The following is a 15630-nucleotide window of genomic DNA, read 5'->3' on the forward strand; positions in this document are numbered from 1 at the left end:
CTTAATTTTATGTTGAGTTTTAGGAATTCTCTATGTATTCTGGATATTAGTTCCTTATCAGATAAATGATTTGCAAATATATTCTCTCACTCCTTGGGTTGCCCTTTTACTCTGTTAATAGTTCTTGTGTGCAGGTTATAAATGTGGCTTCTTATCTCCAGAGTTGCTTCTTCCTGTGCTTTAAAATAAAAAATCCAAAACAAAACATTCATTATTAGTAATGATAAAACTAATACTTTTATAGATAGAGCATCCTTTTCTCATCAGGCCACTCAATAGTAAGTAGGTAATTATTTTCCTGCTGATGGTTCTGAGGGTTGGTGGGAGCCTTACTATTGGGTGCACCAGCCTGAATCTTATTTGTTGCCAAATTCTCCACATTCTTTAGGAGAATGCACCAGAAAGCCATAGCTGTCTGTGTACAATGACTAGGATCACAAGGTCATAGTGTCTTCTAAAAACATTTTGTGGCTTTTGCTTTATTCTACGTCTATATGCCTTTTAGTGTTTTGGCTGAGCCGTTAGAAAGTAAGTTGCAGATGTCAGGACAGGGTCAGGGTTTGACCTGCATCCTTGGAAAGGACTGCAAAACCCAGTACCCCAGACGTCCTCTGCTGCTGGTTGAGGCAGAAGTGGTTAGGAGCCTAGGTCCGGTTTTGTCCCCTTTGAAGTGATACTGGAGGGGAGGCTCCTTACTTCAGAGTCACCCCAGGTCCGGTTTTGTCCCCTTTGAAGTGATGCTGGAGGGGAGGCTCCTTACTTCAGAGTCACCCCAAGGTCACATTCATCCAGTTCTCTGATAGCAGGTTTGAGAACTGCTGCCATGGTGAGTATTCACTTAGGGCTGTGCGTCCGGATGGTCCCAGGATACATTCAGGGAGCCTGGTGGGCCTTGGTAGCGGTTGTTGCCTTCAGTGTGAATGACTTACAGGGTGGCACTGGGGTCCTTCTTGTTGTTTGTTGTTTAGAGCTAGTTTTATTGTTTCATTATTTGGGCAACTTGCAATTCTGCCTATTTTTCTATGGCAAAGAAAACATTAAATCTCTCCTTGGATTGAGTTTCCTTCCCACTCCCACCCCCATCCCCAGCACAGAGCCTGGCCCTATAAGTGCTCTGTATAGATTAATGGCTGTGAGTGAGTGAATAAATGATGTGGCGCCTGGATTCACAAGCAGAGATGGCCTAAGAACGTTGTAATCTGGTAGAAGAGTGATGCCCACACCTCCTCATTCTCCTTTGAACTCTGTTTTCTCAAGAGCGGCTAAAAGCTCAAGACTGGGCTAAGGAAGTATGCCCTTGGATGTGGTTAAGAAACCTGGGGCAGCCCAGAAAGCCACCCCCTGACACGGGGGAGGGAGCCTGCTTTGAGGGCTAACACCCACAGGCACCTCTTCTCATGGTGGTTTTAGGGTGTAACAGGCTGGAAATCCCCAGAAAGGTGGCTGCTTGGGCATGGGCGTGTCCTGGCCTGGGGTGGGCGCTTCCCCCTCAGAACGCAGGCTGTGCCACGTGGGAGCTGAGAGGTCCTACCTGAGTAACCCAGGTCTCTGGTTGCTGGTTTTGCTCCCTGACACCTGCAGCCCTGCCACTCCACCTAGCAAAGTCCCTGAGTGACAGATTGCAGGTGCTTGCCTGCCTGGGGTGGATGAGCGACGTGGATGACTGAAGGATCCTTTGAGTCCCTTGAGGATGCAAGAGTAGAGCTCGTTTTGCCTTAGAGGAATGGACTTGTTGGGTTGGGGCTTGAGGACCCTCCCAGAGGTCAAAGACTCAATTTTATAGGAGGGAAGTTATTTCCCTGAGGACTTTGGTCTTCTCTTGGTTGTGGGTGGCCTCAAGCAGCTTAAATTTCTCACCCCAGTTTCCCCCAAGCAGAGCTGTTTGAGAAGCTAGTGGCAATGTCTCCATTACATGCTGTGCTGGGAGCCACTAGGTTTGGGGACAACTCCATGTGCTACTCTGGCACCTTTAGGAATCCCTGTGAGCTCACAGACCCTCACAGGGTAGCAGTGTCTACCTTGAAGTGTTCTTACCATGGTGGTCCTGGCTGCTCCCAGAGGGCCCTAAAAGTGATGGCGCCGAGGGTGGCTCTCTCAGTCCCATCCTCTTCTGAGCTGTCTGATCGGTGATCGGTGTCTTGTGTATGTATATTTTGAAGGATAAGATTCAGGTTTCAGAAGCATGTAGAGGAGAGTGAAACTGTCTTGCAGCCTGCAAGTTGTGGCAAAATGCACTGGCCATCACTACCCATACATCCCTCACTTCATGGCCCTGTTGGGGAATAAACACAGTGCATTCCTTAGTTGGGGCCTCAGGGGATGCCTTAAAATGCTATAGGCATTGTAGGTGTAAATCTCCAAGATTTTTTCCCTCCCCCTTCTTAGGTTATTTAAGGTAGAGTTCATTTTCTATCTGAGTTTTTGTTTTGTTTTTGACTGGTAACGAGAGCATACTTTCTTTTATGGGATGGGTGGGTTTAACTGGAAGAGGACTTTTCACTCTCTTTTTTAGCACTTCAGAGAAGTGGCCAGAAAACTTTATGCAGGTGAGGGAGAAGGTATCCCCAAGACCTCTGGTTAGCCTGAGGTCTGCCTAGTGAGCCCCTGAATTGTTAGGGGCTGTGGGGAAACGGAAGCTCGGGAAGAGTTGGCACATTGGGAATGCCGCGTTGGCTGAAGTAGCGAGTCAGTCCTGCCTTAAACAGTACAAGAAGGAGACATTTCCTGCCTCTTGGCTGGCTCCCAGCTCTGTTGAATTTGACCTGTGCACATTTTACCAGGAAATGTTGTACGCATGAGGCAGGGGGCCAGTTGGTTTTGTGTGCAATACTTAAAAATCCTAGAAAATTAATCCTCCCTTCATTGATGCAACCAGTTTTTGTTTTGTTGCTGCTGTTGTTTTTTTTCTTGGCCTTTACCCCCTTCCTTATTACAAAAGGAATGTGACAAAATATACATAGGCCAAATGCTATACACCCTTTTAACACTCGATCAGCAACAGCTTTCAGCAGGGCCTGCATTCCAGCAAGGCTGCTGGATTCTTGGGGGGAACTCATGTCTCCCTCCCACTTTCCTGTTACATTATGCCTGGTCAATTGAGGTAAAGGGGATCTTGATCTACTGAGACAGCCATGAGATTTCTTGGAGCCTCGATTTGGAGGGAGGGAACTTGGCCAACCATGGAGAGAAGAAGCCGGCTGTGTGCCATCCTGGAACCGGCCAGAGGAGAGAAATGGCACACACATGGCCATCCCGTGCCACCCGGCCACCCGTGAGGGAGCCTGCCAATCCTGCAAGCACCGTCTGCCTTCACACTTGCAATTTTATTTTGTTTCACATAATGGAAGTTCAGATACTGTGTGGTGGTCTTAGCACGGGTCTAGGTGAACTCTTGCAAATCCCTGTTGCAGCCTGGGGGCCTCAAATGGATTCCTAGGACAGAAATGGTTCTGTGTGGTTAGTGGCTCCAGGCCCAGCTGCTGTACCTGTGGCTGGCACTGGGTATGATGGTGGGGAGGTGGTTTGGCAGAGCAGCTAGGACACAGGTTTGGGGGCCATGGGTATGAGGCCCAGCTTGCACCCTTACCAAGGTGTGTGACCTGGGGTACGTTATTTACCAGTCTGAGCCGTAGTTTCCTCTCCTGAAAAAATGAGATGACAGTAGGAACTACCCCTTAGGACTGTTTTGATCTTGAATTGAGGAAATGCATAAAAGCACATAGCACGGTGCTTGGTGTGTAGAAAATGTTCATTATCAAATTATAAAAATTGCTCCTGTTATTATTAGCTGCTCTTATTTGATCTGATTTTTCAGATCTAAGACACTTTCTACACTGATTGGAATCAAGTCTCCCCTGTCTGTGGGAAGAATGAGGGATCTTGCGGGGAGTTTAAATATCAAGTTAGCATGTTGGTACCGAAAGGTAAACTGGGTTTTCTCTTTTGTTCCAGGGCAACATGCAGGTTCTGGTGACTTACGGGGGCGATCCCATCCCTAAAAGCCCTTTCACTGTGGGTGTTGCTGCACCGCTGGATCTGAGCAAGATAAAACTCAATGGGCTGGAAAACAGTAAGTGCCTGAATGGAGGGCATATGGGTTGTTGATGACCACCCAGTGTGGCTGCTGGTTAGATTTTCTTCAAAAGATGGAATTCACAGAGAAGCAAATTCTACTTTAAGAGACTTTGCAGTTGCACAGACTTTGGTTTGAATTAGGGCCGTGCTGTGAAATAACTGTGACTGTGTCTGCCCCTTAGCCTCACCGAGACTCAGCTTTCTCATTTGTACAGTGGGGGTGTCGGCGGGGAGAGGTTGAGAACACCCGTGGGAATATCGTGAAAATTATATGAGCTAATGGTTCAGAGGCTGGCACGTAGTCAGCCCTCAGTATATTGCTGGCATTGCAGTAGGAAGTGTTCATTAAAAAGAGAATTTGGGCCACATCGCTTTCTGATGAATTTCTAACTGTGCCAGCTGTCCTTGGCAACTGAATCCACATTAAGGTTGCGAGTCAAGCATAAATGCCAGATCCCTGGCACTCAGAAGTCACTACCACCACGCCTCTGCCCCATCCCAATATTCCTTTAGCTTGTTAGGGATTTTACTAGTATAAGCCCATTTCGCTTATTTTCAATTTTGTAATTATTTTTTAGTAGGAAAATTTCAAAAATAGAAAAGAAAAGAGAATAATATAACATGAACACTGATGTACTTATCACTCAGCTTCAGATGTTCAACACATGCTCATAAAATGATTTTTTTTATACAAGTAAAAATAAATCCATTTTTCATCTAAAAAACATTACAGTTAAGGGGTAATTCTACTTTAACCCTCACCTCTCCTGCTCCCTAGGATTAACCACAGTTGTCAATTCAGTTTCTGTTCTTCCAGATCTTCTCTCTGCATCTATACATATAGATGTGCCTGTGGAAAACATTTGGCTATATTTATTTTGCATTAAAGTTGCCCTGCTGTATAAACCTATGTCTTGAGCCTGCCTCCAACAGTGCACCTCAGGAATCATTCACTCCTACATCTTTTCTGTTGGTATTTACCACTGAGTGGCCCCAGACTGGATGCCCCTCTGGGCTCACATTCACCTCGTTTCAGGCTTACTGAGGCAGGGCTGAGTGCATACCCCCAGGACAGGGCCTCCTGTATTCACCTGTGAGGGTTTCTCCAGGGTACCACTGGCAGTGCCATCAGTGAGCATCTTCCTTCACTTGTGACCCAAGCGCACAAATTGCAACCAAGGCCAGCTCCCAGTTGTGGAGATCCGAAGTGAGAGCTCGCTGTTGGCTTTTGTAGCTGGGGCAGCCAGCCCTGAGTGTGTGAACATTTGCTGCCCAACCCTGTCATGTCTCCCCTTGTCACTCCTTTCCCCAAGACATGAGAGCTTTGACTCCAGAACAGGAAAAGCATGGTGCCAATTAGGAAAGCCACTTTTCCGGTGGGAAGTGGCGACCCGGGACCTCCTTGCTTATGGTTCGACAGTGTCCATCTTGCCAGGCCCTGTGTTGCTTCAGAGTCAAGGTTCTCTGAGTTGTGGCGGGGACCCTGTGTTCCCAGTGCTTTTGTTTTGGGTAAAGTCCTTTCCCTGCTTTTGTCTAATCTAACGCTTGGGCTTCCTGCAGCCCTGCTTTGCAGAGACCTTTTGGAAACCATCACGGTACAGTTAGTTCTCAGGACTTGCTTCAGTCGCCTCGCGTTTGGCAGCTCTGTGACTTCTGCTCTCTTGAGGGGGAAGGGTGCCTGTAAGATGGAGTTGGCTGCCAAGAATTAGTAAATAAAACATTGACTTATGAGGGTGTTTGGATATAAAGTTAACACCAAAAGTAAGTAAATAAGAGAAGACAGTGTCAGATTACAACTTTCTGGTCAGCAAAGATTGTGGGGTCAGGTAAATTTCACTTTAAGTCCCAGTTGGGAGGCTGCTGCATATGTCACCCTGGACACGTTACTTAACCTCTCTGAGCATCAGTTTCCCTATCTGTGAAAGCCATTGGTTAATAATAAATACCCCATAGGATTGTGGTGAAAATTAAGACAATACCCTATTTGTGCTTGACATATAAAATGCATTTAGTAAATGATAGCCATTATTGCTGTCATCACTAATGGATGATTATGCCTTCACTGGTTGTTACTGAGGCTGAGATGCAGATGATACTTACTCAGCTTTGCTGCTTGTCCTCTGCAGCAGCTGTTGCTTATGGTAGAGGCTGAGATAAGTCCCTGTGTCCAAAGAACCATTGCTTCTGTGCTCTGGATTGTTCCTGCTGCTGAAAACGGTCAGCTCTTCACCTTGGCTTGTGTTTCTTTTCCAGGGGTGGAAGTTGGGAAGGATCAGGAGTTCACCGTTGATACCAGGGGGGCAGGAGGCCAGGGGAAGCTGGACGTGACAATCCTCAGCCCCTCTCGGAAGGTTGTGCCATGCCTAGTGACACCTGTGACAGGCCGGGAGAGCAGCACAGCCAAGTTCATCCCTCGGGAGGAGGGGCTGTATGCTGTAGATGTGACCTACGATGGACACCCTGTGCCCGGGAGCCCCTACACAGTGGAGGCCTCACTGCCACCAGATCCCACCAAGGTCAGCCTTTGCTTTTGTCCCAGAACTTGCCTCATTGTTGTCAAACATGACACCATAGTCCTTCTCTGGTTCTTCCTGGCAAAGACCTTCTGAAAATCGTTTTGTGATGAAAGTCAGCACAATTCACTGTGAAAGGTCCCTTGGGTAGGTGGGTAACAACCCTGCTCCTCCTCTTGCTCTCTGACTATAAGACTTTGGTGAGGGGCTCCCTGTCCCAGAGTCTTCTTTCTTCGCTTGTTAGCATAATCACAGTCCTCAGTACAAAGGCAGCCTGTAAGGGGCAGGTGAGTTAGCAAACGTGAGGCCTCTGCCTAGCACCCAGCTCACAGACGGAGCTCACCCTATAGAAGCTTGAATCATGTAATATAAACATACATTATTCTGGCCAGGTGCGGTGGCTCATGCCTCTGTAATCCCAGCACTTTGGGAGGCCGAGGCGGGCGGATCACGAGGTCAGGAGATCGAGACCATCCTGGCTAACGCAGTGAAATCCTGTCTCCACTAAAAATACAAAAAATTAGCCAGGCGTGGTGGTGGGCACCTGTAGTCCCAGCTACTCGGGAGGCTGAGGCAGGAGAATGGCATGAACCTGGGAGGCGGAGCTTGCAGTGAGCCGAGATCGCCCCACTGCACTCCAGCCTGGGCGACAGAGCAAGACTCCGTCTCAAAAAACAACAACAACAAAAAATACATTATTCATGGCTGGGCACGGTGGGGCTCATGCCTTTAATCACTGCACTTTGGGAGGCCAAGGTGGATGGATCACTTGAGGTCAAGAGTTTGAGACCAACCTGGCCAACATGGTGAAACCCCATCTCTACTAAAAATACAAAGATTAGCTGGGCATGGTGGCGCACACCTGTAATCCCAGCTACTCAGGAGGCTGAGGTGGGATAATCGCTTGAACCTGGGAGGCGGAGGTTGCAGTGAGCTGAGATCGTGCCACTGCACTCCAGCCTGAGCGACAGAGTGAGATTCCGTCCCCTCCAAAAAAAAAAAAAAAAGTTCATTGTCATTTGTTCATAGTAACCCTGACTCAGGGGGTTTTGGAAGATTTCCAGTGGTCTCAATGGTATGAATCCTATGAAGGTGTCTTATTTGTTGAATTAGAGGTGAAAGCCTCATTCCTCACTCTTTTTTAGAAACAATTTAGTTTTTTTATTACACAGAATTTGTTGAGCAAAGTGCAACAGCCTAAGCCACAGCCAGCTCCACAAGAGCCCTTCCATGAGCCCTCAAGCTGTGATCTCCCGTATGTTTGTTGGAATGGACATTAGGTCTCCAAGTCCAGGCCTCTGATTTAGAAGGGTCAGGTGTGGTAGGAGAGAGGAGAGTCTTAGAGGGGCTGCTCCAGGGGGTCACACCTCTCGCGCCTTTTCGCTGGTGATCAAGTTCTGAGGCATTTACTGCATTGGCTGTTGTGGATCTAACTCATGTGTGCATGTGTGACACATGAAGCCCCAAGAGAAGGGCTGCCTGGCTAAGATGCACTTCCACGCTGATTACATGCGTGGGTGTTGAAAGCAGTGCTGGCTGAGCAATGATCCCAGTGCAGTTTGACTTTATTCTTTGCTCAAATAGGTGAAGGCGCATGGTCCCGGCCTCGAAGGTGGTCTTGTGGGCAAGCCTGCTGAGTTCACCATCGATACCAAAGGAGCTGGTACCGGAGGTCTGGGCTTAACGGTGGAAGGTCCATGCGAGGCCAAAATCGAGTGCTCCGACAATGGTGACGGGACCTGCTCAGTCTCTTACCTTCCCACAAAACCCGGGGAGTACTTCGTCAACATCCTCTTTGAGGAAGTCCACATACCTGGGTCTCCCTTCAAAGCCGACATTGAAATGCCCTTTGACCCCTCTAAAGTTGTGGCATCGGGGCCAGGTCTCGAGCATGGGAAGGTGGGGGAAGCTGGGCTCCTTAGCGTCGACTGTTCAGAAGCGGGACCAGGGGCCCTGGGCCTGGAAGCTGTCTCAGACTCAGGAGCAAAAGCCGAAGTCAGTATTCAGAACAACAAAGATGGCACCTACGCGGTGACCTACGTGCCCCTGACGGCCGGCATGTACACACTGACCATGAAGTATGGTGGTGAACTCGTGCCACACTTCCCCGCCCGGGTCAAGGTGGAGCCTGCCGTGGACACCAGCAGGATCAAAGTCTTTGGACCAGGGATAGAAGGGAAAGGTGGGTTTCATTAAAAAAAAAAAAAAAAAAAAAAGGCAAGCTGGGACTTAAGGGTTACCTGAAACTTGGAGCTGCAAACTCAGCCACCTGCAGGAGCCAGGTGACCTATGAGGCGGTGCTCACCTGTTCCCTCTGCCTCAGGGAGTGGTTGGGGGGCCCTGGTGAAGGTTGAGCACATTGCATTTCTGGGGACCGTGTTAGCTGACCCCTGTTTTCTGTTTCTCCATGGGGAACAGGACCTAGCATTGTCAGCAGAACCTCTAGTTTTTCTGGCAAAGCCCGAAATCTTGATTTTTCTCTGGAAACTCAACATGCAACATGTTGGCATTTAATTGGAAAAAAGTTTAAAATGTGGTGTTGGCTGACACCTGCATGCCACAGGGCAGGTTTGTCTTCAACCTTTAACCTGTCCTAGGGCCCTCAGTGTCAACAGTCATGTTGTCACTTAGCCATGGCTACTCTGGAAGGGACTGCTTTTGGGAGGGAGTGGGTTAATATTCTTGATTTCAGAGGTAGAAAAACCAGTTTTCCACCGTTACTGAAATTAGACTTCATGTGTCCTGAAGTGCCAAGAGCCTTGGTTCTGGGGTTTACTCTTGGGTCTGGGGTACTGGTGGCAGTGTTAGCTGTGTGCTTGCTCTGCAGATGTGTTCCGGGAAGCCACCACCGACTTTACGGTTGACTCTCGGCCGCTGACCCAGGTTGGGGGTGACCACATCAAGGCCCACATTGCCAACCCCTCAGGGGCCTCCACCGAGTGCTTTGTCACAGACAATGCTGATGGGACCTACCAGGTGGAATACACACCCTTTGAGAAAGGTGAGCCGCCCTGTCCTCGGACTGGACCCTTGTTCAGAGTTGTCCTTGGTCATTTCCTCCTGGTGGCTGGTACTGACACCTGCCCCATGTGCTAGGCCTGTCTTAGCAGGGCCACATGCAGAGTGACAGAGTGGAAGTCAGCCTCCGCAGCAGTCACCTACCCACTCAGTGCCTGGCTTGCTGGCCTTGTGTAATAGGTGGGCTGGGTTTAGCCTCAGTCTCACCTCAGCAGGTTGTGGGGTAATGCCATGATGTTGCTCATTTGTGCCATTTTTCTTTGCGTATGAATTTCTTTCTTCTTGAATATTAGGAATTATAAAAAATTTCAATAAATGGAAAAGCATAAAGAAAAAAATAAAAGTGCCATATATATCTCCACTACCTGGAGATCGGAAGCCTACAATATTGTGGCATAGATATTTTTAATCTTCTTGTAGATGTATGTTTCTTCTGTTTCGTGGGTTTCGCTTTTTCTTTTGGTTAATGGCTGGGTGGTGTTTTCCCAAATGCGGGTAGTCTATTTAGGATAACTGACTTGAATATTTGCTTGGTTGGGATGGAGTGGCTTATGTGACTGCAGATAGATGGTTTGTATTATTTAAAAGTCAGATCATACCTACATTACTGTGGGTTTGTTTTCTTTTGTTTTTTTTTTGAAACAGGATCTCACTCTGTCACCCAGGCTGGAGTGCAGTGGTGCAATCACAGCTCACTGCAGCCTCAACCTCCTGGGCTCAAATGATCCTCCTGCCTCAGTCCCCTGAGTGGCAGGAACTGCAGGTGTGCACCACCACACTCAGCTAATTTTTGTATTTTTTGTAGAGATGGGGTCTCGCCATGTTGCCCAGGCTGGCCTTGAACTCCTGGACTCAAGCGATCTACCCACTTCGGCCTCCCAAAGTGCTGGGATTATAGGTGTGAGCCACTGCCCCAAGCCACATTACTGTGTTTTTAACCCCCTTTTCCAAATAACATAGTATAGCATGCAGACTTGAATGCTAGATAAAACTCTGAAGTAGAGAATCATTTTTTCACAAATAAGGGATTTATGTGCAAATATGTGTTTCTGTTTGTTGTTTTGAACAGGTCTCCATGTAGTGGAGGTGACATATGATGATGTGCCTATCCCAAACAGTCCCTTCAAGGTGGCTGTCACTGAAGGCTGCCAACCATCTAGGGTACAAGCCCAAGGACCTGGATTGAAAGAGGCCTTTACCAACAAGCCCAATGTCTTCACTGTGGTTACCAGGTAGGCAAGGCCCTACATTTGGTGTCTTGAATCTCATTTTTATGGCTAGATTCTACTATGTGTCATAGTTTCCTAACTTTTGATAAGATGCATTTTTATTTTTATAATGTATATTTCCTTCTGTAGAGACTTATGTTACATAGAAAGACCAAGCATACCTAAAAAACATACCAAAGCACTAGATAATGGTCATGAAACTATTTAGCAAACTGGGACTGAATCAAGCTCTGTATCTTCATAATGTAAAAATTTGTAGCCAACCTTGTAAGTATTTTTATTAAAGTTGGTTGCAAGGCATATGCCTGTGTTGTACTTGCAGTCCTAGCCAGTGCAATTAGATAAGAAAAATAGGCTGGGCATGGTGGCTCACACCTGTAATCCCAGCACTTCAGGAGGCCCAGAGGGGACATTTGCTTGAGGCCAGGAGTTTGAGACTAGCCTGGGCTTGCTAGTACATGCCTGTAATCCCAGCTACTACTTGGGAGGCTGAGGCATGCGAATTGCTTGAACCAGAGAGACATAGGTTGCAGTGAGTCAAGACCGCGCCACTGCACACCGGCCTGGGCAATGGAGTGAGACTCTGCCTCAAGAAAAAGGAAAATCAATGAAACATAAGCATTGAAAAGGAGGGGTCAGAGTGTCTTTATTTATATTATACTAATGTGAAATTCCCTTTGTGAGAGTGTATCGTAGTAATTGAATTGGGGTGGCTACATGGAATAGTTTATAAAGGGAATTTGCATGAATTTTGGCAATAAGCAGACCAGCATAAATGGTGCATATTTCACTTTCTTTTCCATCCTTTCCAGAGGGGCAGGAATTGGTGGGCTTGGCATCACTGTTGAGGGACCATCAGAGTCGAAGATAAATTGCAGAGACAACAAGGATGGCAGCTGCAGTGCTGAGTACATTCCTTTCGCTCCAGGGGATTATGATGTTAATATCACATATGGAGGAGCCCACATCCCTGGTAAGCTATTCCTCAGAGAGGACCCCAAAGAAGAATTGATTTTGCAGGAAAATGGGTTTGATTTTGCTTATCTCTCTGAGTGGGAAAAACAATCTGATATTTGTAATAGCAGCAAAAGGAAAAAAAAAATCTCTACCTTATTTTGTGCTTGGCTCTTATATACCTTATTCATGTGTCTTGGCTTCTTTTTTTCACTGACAATGCTAGTAGCTGATCAAGATATGCAGATTCAAATTCTTCTTTATAATTTCTTTTGTATTTAGTGATGTCGTGTACACTCCCTGTGAAACAGGGTTTCTCAACTTTGGCACTATGTTTCTCAACTTTGGCACTTTGGCACTTTGGCACTAGTTTCTCAACTTTGGCACTCACTGTGAAACAGGGTTTCTCAACTTTTGGCCAGATGATTCTTTGTGGTGTGGGGCTGTCCTGTGCAATGTAGACTTTTGTCAGCATCCCTGGCCTGTACCTGCTAGATGCCCATAGCAGACTTCTCCTTCCCCATTCTTATTTGTAGCAACCAAAAATGTCTCTATATCTTGTCAGATGTCTTGAGGGACAAAATCACTTCAGGCTGAACCACCGCTGTAAAGATTCAAACAATAAACAAATATATGACTTAAGTAGTGAAGGACCCTCCCCCATTTGTTTTGGGGGGAGGACTCTCCATAGGTTCTAGTTCTCTACTCAAATGATTGTCACCCCCACACATTTTATTTATTTATTTCAATAGCTTTTGGGGTACAAGTTGTTTGTGGTTACATGGATGAATTCTATAGTGGTGAATTCTGAGACTACCTCCCCCACCCCCATTTCTAAAAGGGCAGGTGAGTATGTGGTGTGGACACAAGACCAAGGACTGGGGCTGTTCTGGGCCACTTATGCCTCGTCTCAGGTGTGGTGTGAAGAGGGCAGAGCCCCACCCCAGGACCCCAGGAGCAGGAAAAGCCTCAGCGGAGGCTTGTTCTTCTCTCTCTGGGTCACGCTGAGAGGAGAAGGGCAGGCTGAGAGGCCTACTGCTGGGTTCTGGGTTGACTCTCAGGCAGCTGGAGTGTCCACTGACCACACATTTTCCTGATTCCATCCCTGCTTCCCCATTACCACATGGAAATGTGCACACACACTCACACTCACTGTCTTTCTCTCACACTGATCAGAAAATGTTGACATTCAACTCAGATTGATTCTACTTAGATATTCATTTAAGCCTCAAGTCATTTAAAACATGTTTCTCCTCAAACTTGTGCTTGTGGCTCATTCAATTTAGATTTTAAAAATTCCCATAATCACTAGTCTAGGAGATTTCAGCTTTGGGCAAGACAAAGTTCCTGCCCTCAGGGAGCTTACTGTCTAGGGCTTATACAACTAAAACTTGTGATGACTGCTATGAAGAACGAGAATGGGGCTCAGTGACAGAATTCAGAGCTACGGGCTCCTTTTGGAGTTTTGTAACACTTGCATTAGGAGAGAGTTGGGCACAGAGAACGAGTAGAAGGCTGCTCCCAGGAGGGGTGATGTGGTGGCTCCGACCTGGCAGGCAACAGCGGAGATGAACATCTCCTGGTTTTTGTGGCAACGAAACTTTTTGACTATGGGGAAAGGCTGGTGAATGCCACCAGCTTCCGAATCCCCCTTACAGAAAGGGGTCAGAGTTTGTCCCCTGTGGCCCACCTGTGAGCTTAAAGTAAATGGCCATCTTTGAGCATAACAACAGAAAAAACATTCATTTGTGGTTTTCCCATCAGGTGTGGATGGTGCCTTTTTATGTTTCAGGCTCTCTGTTGCCTCCCAGAGACAGCCAAATGCCAGCTTTTCCAGAACCCCAGAACTTTCCCAGGTGGAAACATTTAGTGAAGTGTTGGTTGGTTTTCTTAGCGTCAGGCTTCTTAGCTAAGGCAACCCATGGGGGTACTGCCGTGAAACCGTCGGCGACCTGCCAGCTTCTAATTTCTGGGTGCTTAAATATTAGCCCAGTTTTTCCTGGCCTGGTTAAAAACCTGGAGTGGAGTTATTTTTAACAACGTGTCCTGTCTTACCCATAATGGCGTGTTGATTTCCTGTGGTAGGCCAGCTGTGGTCGGTTGGTGGTGGCTGCCTAGACCACTGGATTGACTGGGGTTCAGAGTGCATGAGGAAGAAGGGCTGGCATAAGGGAATGGTGACATGTGTCTGGGCATGGAATAAGGGAGTGGCGGATAATGCTTGGGGTCTGCCATCTTGGACAGTTTATCTTACCTGGGTTTGTTGATTCTTGGCTACTCTCATGCTGAGTTCAGACAACTTCTAGTGGAGGCTCTGACTTAAAGATTGGTCTCAGAGGTAGTCCCTTGCCGTCAGCTGTTGACGTTGAAATCCTCAACTGTCACTCTCTAAAGTAAAGCCCCCTTTTGTTCCTCTCACCCCAGTGTGGAGGCCTGTGCTTGTTTGCCAGGGCCAGCCATTTATTTCATGTAGCTAAAGTCCTGGATGCTGTTGAAACCCATCTGTTGTTAGAAAGCCGGAGACTCAGTTCTTTGTGTGTCTTGGCTATCTACCATCTCTACTTCTACAAAGTATAAACTCTCTGAGATGCAAAGCAGAGAGCCCTCAGCTTTCACGGCAGTCATTAACTTTGCCAGATACCATGGAGAGCACCAGGACGCCCGTGCAAGGCAAGACGTGCATGTGGCCCCTTGACGATGGGTGTGGTAGCCTGAGGCATGCTGCAGGTACCCTGGATGGGGAGGTCCCCCCTCCACAGAGAAGTCCATGAGTGTCCATGGCCCAGCCCTTGTTTCTCTGTTGAGCACTTCTCTAGCAAATCGCTATCTCCTTTCCTCGACTCCTCTGTGCTTCATCTTTAAAACGGACACCCACAAGGAGTCAGAGGCCCTCAGGGTCCCCCATGGAGTCAGCCATGCAGCAGGAACTCAGCTTACACTCAGGAAGACAGTGAGGCTTCACCAGGTGGCTGGGTGACTGAGAAGGTCGAGTGTGGTCAGAAGGTGCCAGCTGCATTGGAGGGAGAGGAGTCTGGGGGACACATGGGAGCCATTTGTGGGAGACAGGGCTGGATGTGGGCTGCAGGGCCTGCCCATCTCTCTCCATTCTGTTCTTCCACCACTAGGCTTCCTCCTTCAGTTTCTCCAGCAGCCTGTCTCCTCCCTCACCTCTGGGCTCCTGCATGTGTTGAAGCCTCTCTGAAGCATCTCTCCATCTGCTCCCTCTTGTGCCGCAACTGAGATGTTACTGGAAAGCTTTTTCTGGTCTTACGCAGACCAGGTTGATTGCCTACTGAGTGCTCCACCTTCCACACCCCCAATACGTTATGTAGGATGTTAGAGTGATTTGCTTGCCTCATCCTTCTCCTGCATTGTGCGTTCCTGGGGTGGGGGGTGGCGGTTGTTAACCACTCAGGATCCAGCACCTGGCACAACATCTGCATGTAGTAGGTGCTCTGTGAGAATGGTTGACAACAATGAGTGGGTGCATAAGCAGTGCACACAGTGAGGCAGGAGGGGCTGACCGAGGCCTGCATGGCCGAGGTCCCAGGGGAGCAGCAGTGCCATTCTGGGTGTGCACAAGGTAGTCTCCAGTTCCCAGCTTGTGCTCAGAATCCCATGACCTCTCTTCCAGGCAGCCCCTTCAGGGTTCCTGTGAAGGATGTTGTGGACCCCAGCAAGGTCAAGATTGCCGGCCCTGGGCTGGGCTCAGGCGTCCGAGCCCGTGTCCTGCAGTCCTTCACAGTGGACAGCAGCAAGGCTGGCCTGGCTCCGCTGGAAGTGAGGGTCCTGGGCCCACGAGGTAAGTATGCACCCTGCCTTCCTACAGACATTCATCTGCC

At 48.0% G+C, this 15630-nt stretch overlaps 1 protein-coding gene across 5 annotated transcripts in view; it reads left to right on the forward strand.

Annotated features, from left to right (window-relative positions):
- Positions 1–15630, forward strand: part of LOC105482823 (filamin B) — a 167860-nt gene that overhangs the window by 111176 nt on the left and 41054 nt on the right. For all 5 annotated transcript variants that reach the window (XM_071091970.1, XM_071091971.1, XM_071091967.1 and 2 more), the window contains exons 19-25: positions 3952–4069; positions 6328–6590; positions 8172–8769; positions 9415–9588; positions 10675–10837; positions 11647–11807; positions 15423–15590. In XM_071091970.1, coding sequence (XP_070948071.1) covers positions 3952–4069; positions 6328–6590; positions 8172–8769; positions 9415–9588; positions 10675–10837; positions 11647–11807; positions 15423–15590 — 1645 coding nt within the window. The remainder of the gene's footprint in view (positions 1–3951; positions 4070–6327; positions 6591–8171; positions 8770–9414; positions 9589–10674; positions 10838–11646; positions 11808–15422; positions 15591–15630) is intronic.

This window comes from Macaca nemestrina, chromosome 2 (assembly GCF_043159975.1).
Source record: "Macaca nemestrina isolate mMacNem1 chromosome 2, mMacNem.hap1, whole genome shotgun sequence".
Taxonomy (NCBI): domain Eukaryota; kingdom Metazoa; phylum Chordata; class Mammalia; order Primates; family Cercopithecidae; genus Macaca; species Macaca nemestrina.